This window comes from Falco biarmicus, chromosome 5 (assembly GCF_023638135.1).
Source record: "Falco biarmicus isolate bFalBia1 chromosome 5, bFalBia1.pri, whole genome shotgun sequence".
In the NCBI taxonomy this organism is placed as follows: Eukaryota; Metazoa; Chordata; class Aves; order Falconiformes; family Falconidae; genus Falco; species Falco biarmicus.
In genome coordinates this window covers 72,395,661-72,413,497 of record NC_079292.1, presented here as the reverse complement: position 1 = coordinate 72,413,497, position 17,837 = coordinate 72,395,661, and the positions used below count along the sequence as shown (strand labels likewise).

Below are 17,837 nucleotides of genomic sequence, written 5' to 3'. Positions count from 1 at the left end.
ACAGTTTTCTCAGAATCAGTACTTAGAAGTAGGTCTGAATGTGTGCAAAATGGCATACAGCCTGACCACTTCTGTTGCATACAGTAATGTTACACAGATCAGTGGTTCCAACAGGAAGCTGCTTAACCAAGGATGGCAAAGCACTGCAGATACAGCACTCCTGCAACAGCTGCCTCAGATCATTTCACGTGGATACATAACCCTAACTTTCTCACAGCTGAAAGGTGCTGAAGTACAGTACTTTGCAAATACTTTAACCAGGAGCTCAGACTTCCAAAGCTATTTACCAGTATTAGTACCATTCTCAAAAACCCCACAAATACGCATATGCAAACTTCAGGCTCAGAAGTATGCATGGTGCTGGTGACCTCAAGGACAGACTATGAAGTGGTATTTTGCACAGTTCTTTCAAGGGTTCCCTGGTTTTACAGCCTGGTCTTATGCAGGAAAGTAATGAGAAAACATAACCCAGAACGATTTCTGTGAAGGAATCTGGGGGAAGGAGAGTGGGGAGAAGGGCACGAGCAGGTGTGTGTGGTTTCTCTGGGTCACAGACATGCTATCTGGTTAATTTCTCTAAGCAGAGATAAAAAAACCCTCAAACCGATGAACTTGTAGCCTAAGAGTCTATTTCATATTGCAAATGCAATTCAACAGACCTTGACCACCTCACCATACAAAATCACAGGTCTCTAATTCTACAGCCTAAAGAATACAAATACTTAGGCATTATGAATATATATATATATGTGCGCTATCCTACCTGTAGAAGAAAAATATATAAAAGTCAACTAATAATAGTGATCCAGCAGAAGATACTCTGATCAGTAGGGTTATTAGTGACAAAAGAAACCAATAACACTTCAAAAGCTGATTTAGTTATAATAGTTTAAATGTTTGCTTGGTTTGGTTCTAACAGCCTAAGTGTTTGCTAAGGGCTAACAGATCAGAGTTGCGTACACTATACCAAAATCTAGTATCAGAGGAACTGGAATAGAAAAAGATTGCCCATAGCACTTAAATCACATAGAAGCATACAGAATTTATTCTAAACTGAGTTTGAACATAGTCTAAAAATGAAGGAAAAAAAGTAACTAAAATCCAGTTGAATGATAACAGATCAGAATTTTATTTAAGAGGGAATGCCTGCCTTTCTTCTAGTTTGAAGAATGTTGTGTAAGTCATTAAGTAGTACAGACAAATATTGCTGTAACAGGACTTACTACAGAAACTAAACAGCTCATAAAACAAAATGGCCAGGAGTCACACAAGAGATCACAGTTTTCTGATGGTTCTCTTGATAGGCTCCACCAAAATGCAAGAAACCTGCTGCCCTGACACACTCCTCTAAAAATTAACCCATTAAACAAAAACGTAAATATTTTTTTTTTTTTTTTTACTTTCTCTTCTGCACCTCTCGAACCAACATTATTTAAGGTGATCAGGCACCTCACAGTACTGAGAACCTAGAATTAGTTTGCATCTTTCTCACTTAGTGAGTTCTGCGTGACCCAGGAAAGAGGTAAAGGCTGTGAAAAGGATCTGTGAAAGACCAGCAACATCTTTCTTCTCTGTAGTAGTGCCTTGTACGGCTCAAGCTTGTGTACGTTTTCTTCCCCATACTGAGAAAATCTGAAGAAGCTTTTCAGGGAAAAGTTTGTAGTATATATATAGCCTCAGAGAAGAAACCAACTTGGGAGGTCTCTTGCCCTCAACTTGCCATTTCAAGATAAAGCAGAAAGATGATAGTAAGCTTTATAGTCAGAGTTGTGGCTGCTGCTAAGTCTGCGAAGACTTAACTGCAACACTGTTTTCGTTAGACCTGCTAGTTCATCCACTTACTTGTTTCTTGGGATTTCAGAAAGGGTGCGAGGGCAGAACACACAAGTGGGCAAGATGTGTGCACACACTCCACCATCTTACCTAGTCCACTTGAGTCTTTTCCTGACCAAAATAGTGGAAGCCCAAAACAGGCTAGGTGACCAAAATAGCATCTGTATATCTTTCAATCTGTGAATGGGTCTTTTCAACCCAATCTGACTTTATATCTGCTTGGGATAATCCAAGACAGTGAAAAAGTTCCTTAACAAAGGGAAGGTAGTAATGGAAAATACATCTTTCTGCTTTCTCATCTGGAATCCAGAAAGCCTCTAAGTAGGAAAGTAACGTGTATTAAAGAGGAGAAAACAAAACAAAGTAAGGAAGATACAGATATTCTGACAAACTACTGGTAATAAAACAAAGAGATCGAAACAAATATTTAGCCAAGTAAGTTAAAGCAAGTTTTTCTGGCTTTTTCTAAGCCCTTTTTCCCCAGCTGGGAGATCTGTTTAAGTCCTGACTGCCACTATCAAAGCAGAATGACACGAGCAGAGAACTTAAGCGCTTGTGGCATTCCCCTATTGCTAGTGACAGACAGGTCTGGGTTTGCTCCCAAGCTGTAAGCAGGCTCCAGCTCCATTGTAATGGATCTATAGACCATAGCCTGATGAAGAACATTAGACATTTGAGTTTCAGGAGAGTTCAACTCAGGGGTCATCCCAAACAATAGAGCATCAAAAACAGTCACTGCTGGAGAGAGCTTGCATACACAATAGCTGTTTTTAAGAAGCACCATTCAAAAGACTGACTAATTACCAAAATTTAAAACTGTTACAGCAAGCACAACACAGTCATGGAGCTCATGTTATCACTATTTCCATCCTAATCTAAGCATCAGAATCAACTTGAAGTAAAAATCACAGCTCTAGAGGCAAGAACTGAATGCCCTTCTAAAATACCTTACTAAACCCACACCTTATTTTACCAAGTCTGCAAGCACTGGCAAACAGGGCCTTCCAAATGCAGAAAGGTAGAAGTAAAGACACAGAATCTTCTCAAAAGTCAGATCTCTCTCCCTCCTCCTCCATTTTTTCCCTCTACCAAGAGATCAACAGCTTTGGAATGAAATTGACATTTAAAGTGTGTTCATTAAGCAACAACAGTAGTGCAAGCTTAAATAGAGAAATCATTACCTCAAAGGCACTTCTTTCAGGTCTTATTTTCACCTGTACCTACTTTACCTGTAGCTAGAAATAACACCTCTTCATAATCAAGATGATTAAGATTTTTTTAGCATCACTTTCATGTTAAAAGGTTAGTGCCTGCACAGTCTATATGTTCATGCGAACCAAGTGTGTCTCGCTGGTTAAATCCAGTCAAAAGTGTATTTTAAAACAATCCTGAAACTGAAACAAAAAATAATAGCTAAAAACTTATAAGAAGTTGCAAGTCATTTTCACTTTTATAGAGAATAAAAAAAGTTCTTCAATCATTTTAAGTCCTGGGTTATTTTTTTGCTTTAAGGATCTGAGCAAAAGTCAGTCATAGTCAGAGTCACGTAAACAGGAATATTTTCTATAAGGAAAAAAAATTTCCAAAATGATCCCAAATTAAAATGCACATATCTGAAACTACATTTTACCATGTGCGCATTTGGGCACTAATTATTGTGTACTGTTAAATATGAATGAAAATATAACGAGCCTATTATTGAATGCATAAAAGAAAACCGTGTATCACATACCATTATTGACACACACTTGGCTCTCCAAGGAGTTCAATTTCCTCACTACTACAAGTAATCCCTTCCATTGAATTTAATGAATGAAATGCCCAAAATATTTTCTTTCTCTTTTTTTGTTAAATCTTTCAGAACAACAGACAGTAGGAGTCTAGAAGGAGTATCAACAAAAGAAAAACAGTGTAATTTTATTTTTACTTTCCATGAACCCCCATTAGCAACTGTCCACTTGAAGTAATAGTAGAGCCAGGCACCGAACACATGCACAAAAGCCCAATCAATTTCCTATTATACTTTTAACGTCTGCTAAACATACTCCCTGTAGACCTTAACTGAAGTAACCTTCCCTCAGGCAAATTCAGCCCTAACAGATGGGCCTTATACCATGCCCTTGAGGGTCAATGAGCACTACTTCAGCCTGATCAACAGGAGCTCATTTCAGAGTTACAGTACCTCCACCGAGAATGCTTAGCTTCCAGTCCCCAGATGTTCAGTAGGTAAGCAAAGGACCCAGATGATTTCAGCTAACACCAAGGGAAACAACTGTGACAGATCCTGTAATAAATAACCTCATCTTGTAAAGCATCAAATTAAAAATAAGCAAGAGATTTCAGTGAACACACACTGCAGGGTCACTACAACCAACACTACTGAATAGCCACCAAGCTGCACACAACACTAATCCAAGTGACAAATCTTCAGAAACGGTTTCTTCTGAAGTACACAGTGATAATCCAGCCAAAGCATCACATCCACAGATAAAAAGCATGATTAACATTCAAGAATCCAAATACTACAAACCTCACTGGAAGCAGATGAACATTTGAAGGATAAAAATAAAAAATACCCTGTTAGTTTCTTCAGCTTTTACTAGTCAGTGAAATAACCTGTCATTATTGTGTGGAGCTTCAGCGGCATTGTCCAAATCCACGAGGGAAGCTTAAGAAAGAAAATTGAACTGTAACACACAGATAAACTCAGAATATGGAAACACTGTGAATGACAGTCATTTCTTACAGCAGTTTCAAGGGTTAAAACCTAGAATCCAACACAAAAGCTTTTACCACATGGAAGACTAAATCACAACTAGGTACTAATCCTAAAAGAAAACAAACAGCAATCACAATCATTCAATTACAAACACCAAATCCAAACAGAAGAATGAAAACAGAAAGGGGGGGGGGGGGGGGGGGGAGCCTGGGGACATACCCCAGCACCTCATTCTTTACATTTCACTAGGAAAAGTCCAGCATGAAAACAAAAACTTCTCAAGTTTTCCCATTACTCTATTCCTTTCCAAGACAAAGGGTGGAAAACTCTGGTGTGCAGCTCTGGCCAATGGACTAGTTCCACAAAAATAACAGACCACCTAACACAGTTGTTTGAGGCCACCAGATTCAAAGTTATTTACACTCACTACTTCCTAATGCAAGCAATGGTCAAGCAAAAATTTTTCAGGCTTTGTGAGCATTTGATCAAATTATCAACTCTGAGCTCCCACCATTGATAGGAATCTCCTCTATCTGTCTTAGGAATTTTGTATTTTTTATAAAATCTCCATCACTTCCAAACATGGGAGCTGCTGCGTCTTCTCCAAGAAGCATTTGATGACTAACTTTTAATTTTTTTACATTCCATTCAGCAATATGAACTGCAGACCAAGGCTGTTAAAACCCGACAGTTTCAATGACGCAACTGAACTCACTACAACTGATTAACAACAGAAATTGCTACGTTGGCTCCTAAGTGAAAGCAGAGGTATAATTCATTCATATGCTTTTCTACTAAGATTTAACTTTTGCTGACCTTCAATGAATATTAAACAAATTTTAATGCCAACTCCTTTATGAAGTTTCTATCAGAACATCTGTATCAGGGTACCAATATGCAATAAAATGCAGTGCTCAAGGCAACTACACACAGGTGTCCAAGCAGATTAAAATTAACATTTGCTTTATGCTCTCCAAATGATCACGACAATTTAAAAGTGATATTAAAACAGATCCTAAGAAAAACAATGAGTTCACAAAGCATGAGCAACCACTATAAGCCAGCAACTGAGTGGAAAAGTTTAAGATTTTCATGATTTTTTTTGTTCCTCTCCCTGGTTTTGGTGGATTTGGTATTTTATGATACATCTACATTGGTAACAGATATACTCCTACTACTAAATTTCCATGATTTGTTGATTTAATTCCCCAAATCAAACAGTTATGTTTCACAAACAAAACAGTTTCTCTTATTTTAATGGATGTAGTTTGATTGTGGCATAGAAATGACGTAATGCTTTAGAGCTCCTACAGTTTCTTTTTATCTAACAAGCAAGTAACGCAGAGACAACCTTCAAAGCAGACAGAAAATAACTTCAGCTACCCGTATTTCTAAGTTGTAGATTTTTTTCTATTTTCCTGAGAAAACAATTAGCCTACAATTTAAACAAAAAGTATCCAAAATAGTTTAATGACTGATAATGACCAGTTTCTGAACTCAGGAAAACCTACCACCACTAAGAAAAAAGTATGCTGATAAACCACCATCAAAACAAGAACAGAACAAAAACAGATTGCAGAACACTAAACGGCTGCCAAAGAGAAAGAATTCTCATGGCAACAAGAAATTAGAATACCTGGATCAAAACAATAAGCCAGAACTACATAAAGTGAAAGCCTGCCACTGTGGTTTAAAGGCAGTCCCTTCTGTTCACATCTGCTCCTGTCCACAAAGACCCCCCAATATTGGACAACAAAACTGACTCCATGGCTCTTCAGAAGCAAGGGCAGAAAAACAGAACAGGCAAAAATTGCACATATCAGCAAAGTGACTTCATGGAAGTGAGGGAGAATCAATCTAGCAAGTAAGAGATACAATACTAATAAGTTAAGAGAGAGAAAAAAGGAAAATAGTAGTGTTTGGTGGTATAGCATTTTCCAGAAGCACCTTCAGGTTCTTGATACCTTTAAATAAGAAAAAGCAACATTAAGGCAACTTCTAGATAAAGGAAAAAGATGTGATTTCCAGGATTGCATGATTCTACTCACTTGGAAGCTCTTATGCTCCTGAATCACTTAAGCATTTATCTTTTTTTAAAATCAAATCTATGCTTTACACAGATTAAGTTATTCTAACAAAAACTTCTCAAAGTGAACAAAAGTCAAAAAGTATTCACACATCCATCTTAAAAATAAGTCCATAAAATGTATTTAATAGCTATATAGTTCTATGACTACTAAAAATCAATACAGTAGAAGATAAAACAGTCGAGAGAGAATTTTACACAACATGGCAAGTGATAACATTACAATTTTGTTTTGAAATTCTTTTTGAAGCAGCAGCTTATTATAGGGTAAAGCTATGTCTAGCTTAGGTATAAATACCTAGAAAAGGGAGCAACACTGCAAACACTTCAGACTGATAATATACAACCAGGGGAAGATAGTAAAGCTCTTCAAGATAGCGGAATCAAAGGAACTTAAAATAACAAACATGCACAGGAAACAAAACAAGACTGAAAAAGTGTGTTATGAATCACCACCTCTCTAGAGCTGTTTCCACTCTCCTGGAACACTTAACTTTGATTATTTAAATTGTCAGCCCTAGAATATTTGGGCTCATAATATTTACATAACACAAACCCAGGTTATCACCGGATTTGTAGCATACAGAGGAACAGGTAACACTAAAGAAACTTGGAATGACAAAATACCAGAAAAGCAGTGAGCGTAGAGCAGGTTAAACATACATGCCCTGTGATATGACAGCACAAAGACAACATATGCAAAAGGATTACACAAATCAAGAAACTGTAAGTGGTTCTGCCTTGAAGATAGAAATGAAGCTGACTCATTTCTGGGAACCACATTATCTTCAAGTTGATAATCCACTTGGAAAATTAGGGAACAGCAACAAGTGGTTCATAATTTTCAGTCTTTACTGATAAAATAGTATGTTTACTAGCACAGCCTAAGAGAAGCACAGAAGTAACACATTTGTCGTTAAAGAACCACGAGAATTAATTTTTTTTTGAGCTGTGCGGGCCATCCCAAGAACCAGTCAATATAAAGTTGTCTAATCAGTACAGTTAATAGCCTTCAGGCATGGTGTCAAGGAAGTTTCACCTGCTGTAACTACTACCATCCCATTCTCCCATCCTCAGGATACCTTCCCCAACACCCACAACACAAAACAAGCAGAAGACAAAACCCCCAAAGAAAGATGCAAAACTCCCAGAGGAGTACTAAAAAAAACCCTCCAGTTTCAGTTACCGTTACGTCAGGTTCAACTTAACAGAGAATAAAAATACATAGATAGGATAGCATTCTATAAAGTAGCAGCTTTGCCTACTCATACCTCAGTGAACAGTTGCTACTTCTAAGTATTAACGCAGGCATCAAAAGCAGAGAAACCAGCAAAGTAAAACTTCACTAATTGAGTCAATTCCTAACAGAAACGTCATAAATTAAGGTCTGATTCCTGTTCTGCTGGGGACTGAATTGTCTAATCTACAACTTGGCATGCAACTTAGCCTAAGGAAGTCTACTTAAATACATGTCAAAAGTACTTTTTCATTTACAAATGGAAAAAAAAAATGTTTATGTTTCTCTGTTTACTCTGTATACAATGAAAATACTTTCTTTGCACCTTTAAGATTTTTTGTGTTTGGAATCTAAGTTATGATTACAGCACAATAAAATATAATTATCAAAATAAGGACTTTACTGCAATTTTACATGGGAATTAGTCATCTGTACAAGATACATGGAACACCACTGAGATCAACAATAAGTGGAGATTCTTTATGCTATATGCTTATTTAGGTAAAGTATATTTATTAAATGATACTACCACTATATGTTTCAACAATCTTGTCTTTTCCAAGTCTCCCACCTCAAACAACTTAGGTTCATTTTACTCCCTCTGACACTACACAAGCTAATTGAATTACAGCACTCTTCTACAGTGCATCACCGTAACAGGACTTTGAAGATCATAAACTTTTTGCTTTTCTATCACGTATCTTTGGATAGACCTTACGCAACCCTCTATTAAAGAAAGTATCCATTAAACATTTGCAACTGAAGTTTATCAAAATATATTAAGATTTTAAATTCTAGCATAGAGAAGAGAATTAGATATGGGAAAAGAAATCCCCAGTCTTTTTTTTTTTCCCCTGTGCATTTTACCACAATGAAAGGAAAAAAAGTACACCAATATCTTGAGTGAGAGGCTTCAAATGTTTCCTTGGAATCATTTGTTGTTTTTTTTAGTTTTGCAAAATCGCAATCTGAGAATTGTAAACACTATCTTGGCACATCACAAAACCAATGATAAATAGCAAGCATAACATGGAATATTTATATTTCATTTTCTAAAGCAAATTTATTTGAACATGTTCAAATTCTAAGTATGAACAACTGTGGACAGAATTCATATAAAGCTATAAAAAGGAACCAGCTAGACAGATAGCAAAACAAAGAAATCTCTACCTCAAAGAATCTATCAAAACTACCACTTTTTCTGCAAGTCATGACACTGTTTTTTGAATAGCAAATGGGAGAGTGGATAAAACTCACTGTTCACATGAAGGAGTTAACTAGACATTAGATTCCCACCTGCTTCAAGGATTCCCTGCAATTGCTTGGCTCCTTTATGGCAGAAAGTAATTTTTCACTTCCTTTGGGTTAAGCTTTTGTTCTTCTTCAGGATATCAGACCTATCTCATTCCCCATCATACCTAAAGTTTTCTGTATATCACATCTCCCTTTTGCCCAAAACCTCTATTCTCATCTCAAATGCTCCATCTCGCCCCTTCTAAGCCATGCCTCTACTTTCCTACCCAGTAACAGGTTATTCCACAACTACCTCAACACAGTGGGTTCTAGGTGTACTTTCATACTGCTGTCTTCCACGCTAGCGCTGCATACTGCTCATTCCCCTGTTATTCTCTAACTGGACAGTGATATCCAGATATTTTCAAAAAATATGTAACTATATCAAAGCTATTGGAAAGATGTGCAGATTTGAGTAAGAGTGGTTATAGTACATTTCCACTGCAGCAGTGGAAAAAAAACCAGAACAGTTTTATCTGTGACCAGCCTCAGAAATGCACGACATCACATCTCTGTCAAATGGATGTTCAAGCTATACATAACACTTGGTTTAACTTAAAGAGAAATGGACAAGGGCAGGGAGGGAATGAAATAAAATACCAAGACAGGTCTTTCCACTACTGCCTAGGAAATTCCTTGAAACAACCCACCAATCAAACCTCATATTCAGAAGTTAACAGACTTAATGAACCACAAACTTAAAACAAAACGTACATAGACCTGCGTGGAGGTACAAATCCAACATAAAAGCAATACCATTTATCTCAAACTGAATAAGATAATGTTTTTCTCAAATTCTATGAAGTATATTTACATCTTACTACAATAACTGTAACAGCTCATTATACCAGACTCTTTCATCTAGTTCACAAAAAGACCTCATGTTAACCACTCAATTATAACAACCAACAGCTTTAGCAATAAAGATACTCACAGTATAAAATATCTGTCCTGTTTTGTCTTCCCATGAGAAGCTATTTTCTTCAGTGCCAGAAAGGCCTGGACATAACCATTACAGAAACAAGGAGTTTATTTTGCACTTTGAAAGCAAGTAACAATAAATGCAGTCAAACCCACAGAGTTTTGGAAACTCAGGTGATCTTCTATATAGCCCAATTTGACACGTCAATATTACACACACTCAAAAAAAAAAAAAAAAGGCTTAACCACCTTGCCGTTAGTGCTAATGAATGATTCTTCATTTCCTGGATAGGAACAAGTGAGACTATGCAGCAAAGAGAGGACTGAAGCACTTTTTAATCTGGTCACATGGATACATCAAGTATACCTATTAGTACCGTATGCCTTCCTGATTATATTTCAAATTTACTATTCTGACTTCCTTCATAAACATCACTCATATTCACATCATTGCCTAGTCAGCCTTGAAAATTTTTCATTTTTAAGAGTTTAAAAACTAGATAAAGACTATATTTAAACTTTTAAATAACTAGTATTTTAAAATCAGCACACCTATTAAAAATTGAGAAGGCTTTCATTTTAAACAACATTAAAAAAACTCTCAGCCTAGATCCTGGATTTTTCACATCTAAGCCTCTTATCTTTCAAACTATTAGTTTCACACTGCCTCATTCCACTCAATAAAATGAACAAACCTGACAGTCTGAAGCACAAAAAGGTTTATTATTGAAAATTTCTGAAACTTCCATTTTCAGTACTGCTCACCTATTACACAGAAACAGAATAATAGCAAGAATAGTAACATTTCTAGAGGTATTCTACAAGTCTAAGATGGTTAAGATAGCTAAAATTTTCCTTGAGTATTATTAGGATTATTGAGTATTCCTTGAGTCAGTCTCTCCTAATAACTGATTCTGTTGGTGAGTAACAGTAAATGTGAAAAGGCTGGGGGGGGGGGGAAGGCAAAAAGCAATCCCTACAAATTACATGAAAATTGCCCACTCTGTGAAAAAGATGGACATTAATGAGTGCAGTGCCTGAGGGAAAGATTACTACATAGGTCCAATGACAACCTGTTACATTTGGCATACCAGCTAGTCAATCAGCACTTCTATAACAGTCAGCAAACCAGCTGATATCTCCAGCTAAAACGTATTTTTTCAGTGCTTCTTGCCTAGTGGGTAAGAGGAGGTAGCAAAGGATGAACTGCTAAAAAGAAGGGCAAAGATGATGTAAGAACCAAAGACCAGGGGTAACTTCTAGATGAGAGTACAAAGACACAAGGCAAATTCACAAGGGTGAACAAAAAAGCCCTTCATACAGCTTTACTTTTTATATTTCTTCTAAATATCTTACTACAATTGCAATTATCTACCACTGTTCTAAAGTCAAACAAAATCTGATAATGCAACTATTTCAGATTTAAATGTACTTCCATAACAAACTTTCCAGTAAACAATTATTTCCGTAATCTAACACTAAGTGTTTGTAAGTAAATATTGTAGTTCAGCAGTAACAAATCAGCAAGTTGCAGATGCATCTTCACTGTATTCCGATCAGCTGATTTACACCCAAATCCATGCACCTGCTTAGGTCTAGTTTCAGTACCTGTGGCTCAATGCTGAACTCAATTACTCTTTTTATAGTTACCTGAACTATTATTTTTTCTTTTAAAGTCATATCAAATGTTTCTCCGCATTGTAATAAGACTAGCTGCTCCAGAGAACTCTGGGGAAACACAGCCATCCTTTCAGCACATGTCTGAAGTTAGGGAAAGGCACATGAAAACTGCCAGCATTCACATGCTGATAATAGTCTTTGTTCTAACTATAAATCTGGAGGATAACTAGCCTTGAATGCAGCCTATTATTATTGCACCAGCTGATCTAAGCTTGCTGTAAGGTTGCAGAAAAACTTCAGCACAATAGTGGGAACTTAGCACAATTCCTAGGAAAGTCTGGAATGATTACAGATCAACAAGACACCTACTAGTCATAGATATTACCCCTGAACTGTAAACGCCACCTGGTTATCCTAGGTATCAGTTTGGGGTTTGCTTCTTGCTTTCTGGGGTTTTCTTGGGGGGGCATGATGGGTGGGGAAGATATGTTTTAACAAAGTGCAAAGCCTGTCCAAGTATGTGGAAATAGCTGGTTAAAATACACCCTAAGTTTCAGGGCATTGATATTCAACGTTGTATTTGTTTCTTGTGTTGTTACTGATACTTACAGATTTCCTGCTGTAATGCCCCAAATTATTTATTCCATTAGCAAATATATTCAAATTGTTAGTAATAGAAGCTGCTGAACAGTAGTTATATTTTGATCATATGCAAGATTTTCCCGTTCAGCTAGTTTATTTGTAGTTTATTTTATATTTGGTATGACTAAACAAAAAATCAAGAGATAACACATTGATAATTGTAGAGAATGATAAAGATCATATACATGGAAACAGGAATTTGATTACTCACAGAACTCAGGCCTTCTCACCACACCCTCTTATTTATTCAAATTTTCTAAAGAGGAAACAAGAAAAGAAATTCCAAGCCTAGGGGCATGGTCTGAATGTTACCAAACCTGCCTACAGCAGAAGCATCTTTACGAAGTATACCCTTCTACCAGCTTCCTCTTGCTTAACACAGGGACTGTAAATTCAAGCATGTTACTTCAGTCTCTCTCCTTCCTTTTCTGTCTTCCCTCCCCAGGTAATCTTACTCTACAACACACTTTTCAGACCAGACACCAAGTTCCTTCGGACTTCAGAGACACAAGTAGTCAGCAAAGGTCATGAAATACTGCACAATTTCATACAAAACACCACTTAATAGATAGAATATAAATTCTCTAATAGTTACAGAACTTACATTTTAACACAGAGGTGATCAAATCAATGAATGATTAAATCTGTAAGGATTTTAATCTATTATCATAAACCTGTACTTCTACCTAGAAGTCTAAACTGTTCCCACCTCTTCCCTGGTATTTCACCATCCCACCTCACATACTATTTAGCTCTTCAGGACATCCCCTACTTTTGAAACACTCTGCTTGTCTGTCTGATCATCTTAAAGGCGCAAGATTATGTTGTGGCTGGCTTCCAAGCAGCAGCAACCGTTCACATCACTAGGTCAAGCAAGTGACTTGCTAGACCGCATGTAGCAAAAATAAAGCATTCTACCATGCTGCTGTGCAGGGAGTGCACACAAAATTAAATTCTCAACCACCAGGAGTAACAAATGGCACTCTTGGTAGCACTGCTCTTCTCCTACCCAACTCAGCTTTGAAATTACAGCACAAAATTCCCTCTCAGCACCCTAAGTTTTCAGCCTGGCAGCTGAAAACTTTGCTAAGCTCGAAAACAAGATACAGCCCTTATTTAAACCACTAAATGCAGAGAGTCCCTCTTCTGCAACTGAGTCTGTATCAATGGTATTAAAAACGCACAATGATGAGTACACACAGAGATTTAACTGTGTGAGAGTACAGCAAGAGAACCATGAGAACAATGACAGGGAAAGAAAGTGGCACACTAGCTCTGGAGCACACAGGCAGGGCAAAACAACTCTGCACTTCCAAAAACCCCTGCAGATTATTTCTGTTACTTCCTCAACCCACAAACTGACACACACTCAGATAAGATGAGGATTAGATTTTTTTTTATATATATATATATGAAAAACAATAAACTATTATTTTAAAACTCCATTATGTACCTGTTCTTTTAACAGAAGCCTACTCCCATCTTACAAGACTTCACGTAAAATCTCAGCTTTTGAAAAAACAAAACTCCAACACCCATTCCCCATTTCCATCTTGCATAAGTTTGGAAGAAAGAAAATGTGACTCCTATGAGTAGTCTCAAAAGTCAGAGGGCAGCCAAAGAATGTTTTCTCTCATCTTAAGACTTTTAGGCCAATTACATGATTTGGGGGAACTGACTCACAAGGATTTTGTTGTTTGTTTTTAACACTTGAGGCTGTAGACGTAGTGATGCTCTACTTCTTAAATATGGGTATTTGTATAGCTACACAGAACTTAACCTAATATATTCAAAGTACATTTCTGGATCAAACCCACGTAATTCTTCACACTTAACAATGAAGCTAATTTAACATACAAACAAAATCACCATTGCTGCTTAACTAATTCTAACAGGGAAGTCTGATACTTTTTTATGCTAAACTGGAATAAGAAAATAACACAACTTTCTTAAACTATTTGAAAGGATTAATTAGTACAAGGCACCTACAGCATTTCAAGACAGCTCTTACATCCATTTTTCATCCTATTTTCAGTTTGTCAATTAAACCGTTGCACACAACATCCAAGAAAACTACTATATGAGCCATGTTCTTTGAAATGCTTGACTCAGTACGCTAAACCTGCCATGAAAGGTAGAATTCAACCATGGGTGAAAATCTGGTTGTGCTTTTCCACAAGGATCAAGCTAAAATAAGTGTACACTTAACATACAGAAGTCTACAAAATAATTATTCCATTTACTATTACAGAACTCATCCAAAGATGACTTTGAGCCTCAAATGACTGAGCCTTGCTTAATACTGTGCATGCTTATTACCTGTGCCCAACTAATACGGAAAGGTCACTCTCGTTTTTATTTTAGTAAACTAGAGGAGGGGGGTTTGCCCCTTACGTTTTAAGAGGTTACCGCCCAGGTTTCTGCCTCTAGTGCAAAGACCCTTGTGCGGGCGCAGGTAAAATCGCATCCACCGATGATTTCCCATCGCGAAGCTTTGGTACACCCTGCCTGTGCGTTAGCGCAAGACACAACCCTAAAGAAGCCCAAAAGCACCATCTGAAAAAAAAATCTGCAGGTTCTGAGGAAAGCGGCAACCAAGTACCGCCACCTGAACGGGCAGCGCCCCGCGCTCAGATCGCAGCGGGGGCCGCTCCGGGGCTCTGCGCAAAGCGCCTAACGGTGATGGCTGAGGCCCCAGCAGCCCCCCCGCAGCCCGGTGCCGGGCCAGGGGGGGCGCGCCCCCCCCCCAAAAAAAAAAAAAAAAAAAGCAGCGGCCAGGCTGTCGGAGGCGGCCCGCCGGAGCCGAGGCGGGGGCGGAGGGCTCGCCGCGCCGCCACAGGCCGCCCCCCGACCCGCCCGGCACAAGTTGGCCAGAGAAACCTGTGGCTGACCCCCGCCGCCGCCCTGACAGCCCCCGCGGCCGGGAGGGCGGCGAGGGGCGGTGGGCGCCACGGGAACTGGGGCCCCTTCGCCGCTGCGGCGGGGCGGGCAGGCTGGCGAGCCCCCCGGCGCTGCGAGGCGGGGAGGCGACCGGACATGGCGCCCGCCGGCCCCGGGCCCGAGGGACCCCCCCTGCTCCCCGGGGAAGGGCCCAGGCGGCGGCCGCCGGTGGGGGGACGAGACACGTACTGACCTGTCCTCCGAGTCCATGCGGCTGAGGGGCTCCCCGTCCGAGGACATCTCCAGGCTGCCCCGCCGGCCCCCCGACGTGGCGCTGCAGCTGCTGCTGCCGCTGCTGCTGCCGCCGCCGCCGCCGGTGCCGTAGCCCTCGTCGCCACCGCTGGACACGCTGCTGGAGCTGCTCCCCCCGCCGCCGCCGCCGCCGCCGCGGCCCAGCCCGTCCTCCTGGCTGCCCCGGGGGCCCTTGGACTCCTCCTTGGCGTCGGCCTCGCTGCTGCCGCCGGGGCTCAGCGAGCGGGTCTCGTCGCTGCAGCAGCCGCTGCTTGTGCTGCTGCTCCCTACCAGGCTGCTCTCCTCCTCCTCGCCGCCCTCCTCCTCCTCCTCCTCCTCTTCCTCCTCCTCCTCGTCCTCGTCCTCCCCGTCCCCGGCCTGGCTGGCGCTCTCCGGGCTCGGCTCCGACATGCTCTCCGCCTCGCCGTTCAGCAGCAGCAGCGACTCCGTCTCCGCCGCGGCCGCCGCCGACGAGGACGAAGGCGACGACGAGGATCCAGCCCCAGCCTCCTCCTCCTCGGCGGCCGCCGCCTCGCCGGGAAGCAGCCCCTCCGGCTCCGCCATGTCGCTGCGAGCGGCCGCCATGGCGCCTGCGAGTCGCTGCGAGCGGAGCGGAGCCGAGCGGGGGCCGGGCGCGCGCGGCGGCGGCAACGGCGGGGGCGTGCGCGCGGCCCGTGCGCGCGGCCGCGCCCCCCCCCCCCGCCGCGCGCGCTCCCTCCCCTTGCCCTTCTCACCCGCACAATCGCGCGGCGGCGCGAGCCGCAGAGAGGAGGGGCCCGGTCCGCCGCCGCACGCGCTACGGAACGCGCCCGAGGACAAAAATGTGGGAAGGGCGGAGGGGCGGCCGCCGGCGCGGGGTGCCGAGGGGGGCGGTGCGCGGGAGGGGCGTTAACGGTCGAGCGGGGCGGGGCGGCGGTTGGGCGGCGGGGCCCCTGGCTCGCGCCTAACGCCTCGCTTGAATCGCGCCATCGTCACTCGCCGCGCCCGGGGAAGCGTGTGCGGCGGGGAGCCCCGAGGAGGAGCCGGGAACGGCGAGGGAGGCTCTCCCGGCTGGGGTCGCAGCCCCTGCCGCGCCCCGCCCCGCCCGGCAGAAAGCCCGGTGGCGCGAGCGTCCCGCCGCCCCTCAGGCGCCTCCCGGCGGGTTCAGTCAGGAGCGGGGTAGCCTGGGGCCGGAGGGGGCCAGAGCCCAGGAGTCACCGCTGGGGAAGGCTTAGCGACATTTGTATCCCTGAGAGGAAAAGGGGGGGGACGACGACGACGACGAGTCGGTAGGAACTCCCCAGCTGGCTGGACTCGTAATAACTAAAACGGGGGAAACGGAATATAGAACTTAGGAGAAAGGGAGAAGCGAGGCACCTCAGCAAAGAGACCTTACAGGGTGCAGGGCACGATGTGACATTACCCAGTGAGAACTGTCAAAAGACAATTTCAGCGGAGACACAAAGGGGACAGAAAAAGGTTCTCAGCGATACTCAGGAAAAGGAACGAAAAAGCCGTGGCACTACGCAGTGAGGAGGGAGAGCGCAAAGAGAATAAACTAAATGTGGCCTTAAGCCTCCATTTGCCATTAAGAGGCGTGTTGGCTACCAGGGAAAAGCAGTGTGACTAAAGGGGAATGCAAAGTATAGATTACGGCATTTAAATGAAAAGTAAAACCAAAGCGTTTAACGTACTAAAAGTGGGGAAATTGTTCGGGTTCTTTTTCCTCATGAGGCTAAATTTGGTTCTGGAGGCGTGGGCTTAGTAAATCGAGTTGGGAATTGTCCAGTCTGAAAAAAACCCCACTGCTATGTATATGTATAGGGGGAAAGGTGAGAGACAGCTGAAGAGAATGTCAATCACATACAAGACTTCAGGGGAAATTTTGAAAATTAAAGTCATTTTAATATTAATGTAAAATGGGATAAAGTTTACAAAAAGTAAATCATGCCAGCCTAATGTTACAGGCTTTTTGACAAGAATCTTGTTCTACATGGACATCAAGAAAGCATTTGATAAATTGTTGTGTGGAAGTGATTAGCAAAAGTTTATAGGAAGGGGATTTGCCATAGAACAGGAGGGCGGGTAGAATCTGAACACAGAGATGAAATCAGGTAGTTTGACAAATTACTGCAGGGATGAAGAGAGTAACTGAAAGAATAAAATGCTATTGCACATGTATTTTATATGTCATGTATACATCTGTCAGTCTTTACCCAACTCTTACAGAGCTTGCCACATTTAAAAAAAAAAAAGTGAAGCAATAGCAGTTTAGTTTAGAAACAAACTACAAAACACTGAACCACAACTCAGTCTAGAAAAACACTGTGCTTTCT

At 41.4% G+C, this 17,837-nt stretch overlaps 1 protein-coding gene across 2 annotated transcripts in view; it reads right to left on the bottom strand.

The window, feature by feature from the left end:
- Positions 1-16,280, bottom strand: part of AEBP2 (AE binding protein 2) — a 51,958-nt gene extending 35,678 nt beyond the window's left edge. Inside the window, exon 1 of one of the 2 annotated variants that reach the window (XM_056340630.1) lies at positions 15,485-16,280. In XM_056340630.1, the coding sequence (XP_056196605.1) occupies positions 15,485-16,107 (623 nt within the window). In that variant the 5' untranslated portion in view covers positions 16,108-16,280. The remainder of the gene's footprint in view (positions 1-15,484) is intronic. The other variant, XM_056340631.1, reaches the window with a different exon arrangement.
- Between the last annotated feature and the right edge of the window lie 1,557 nt (positions 16,281-17,837).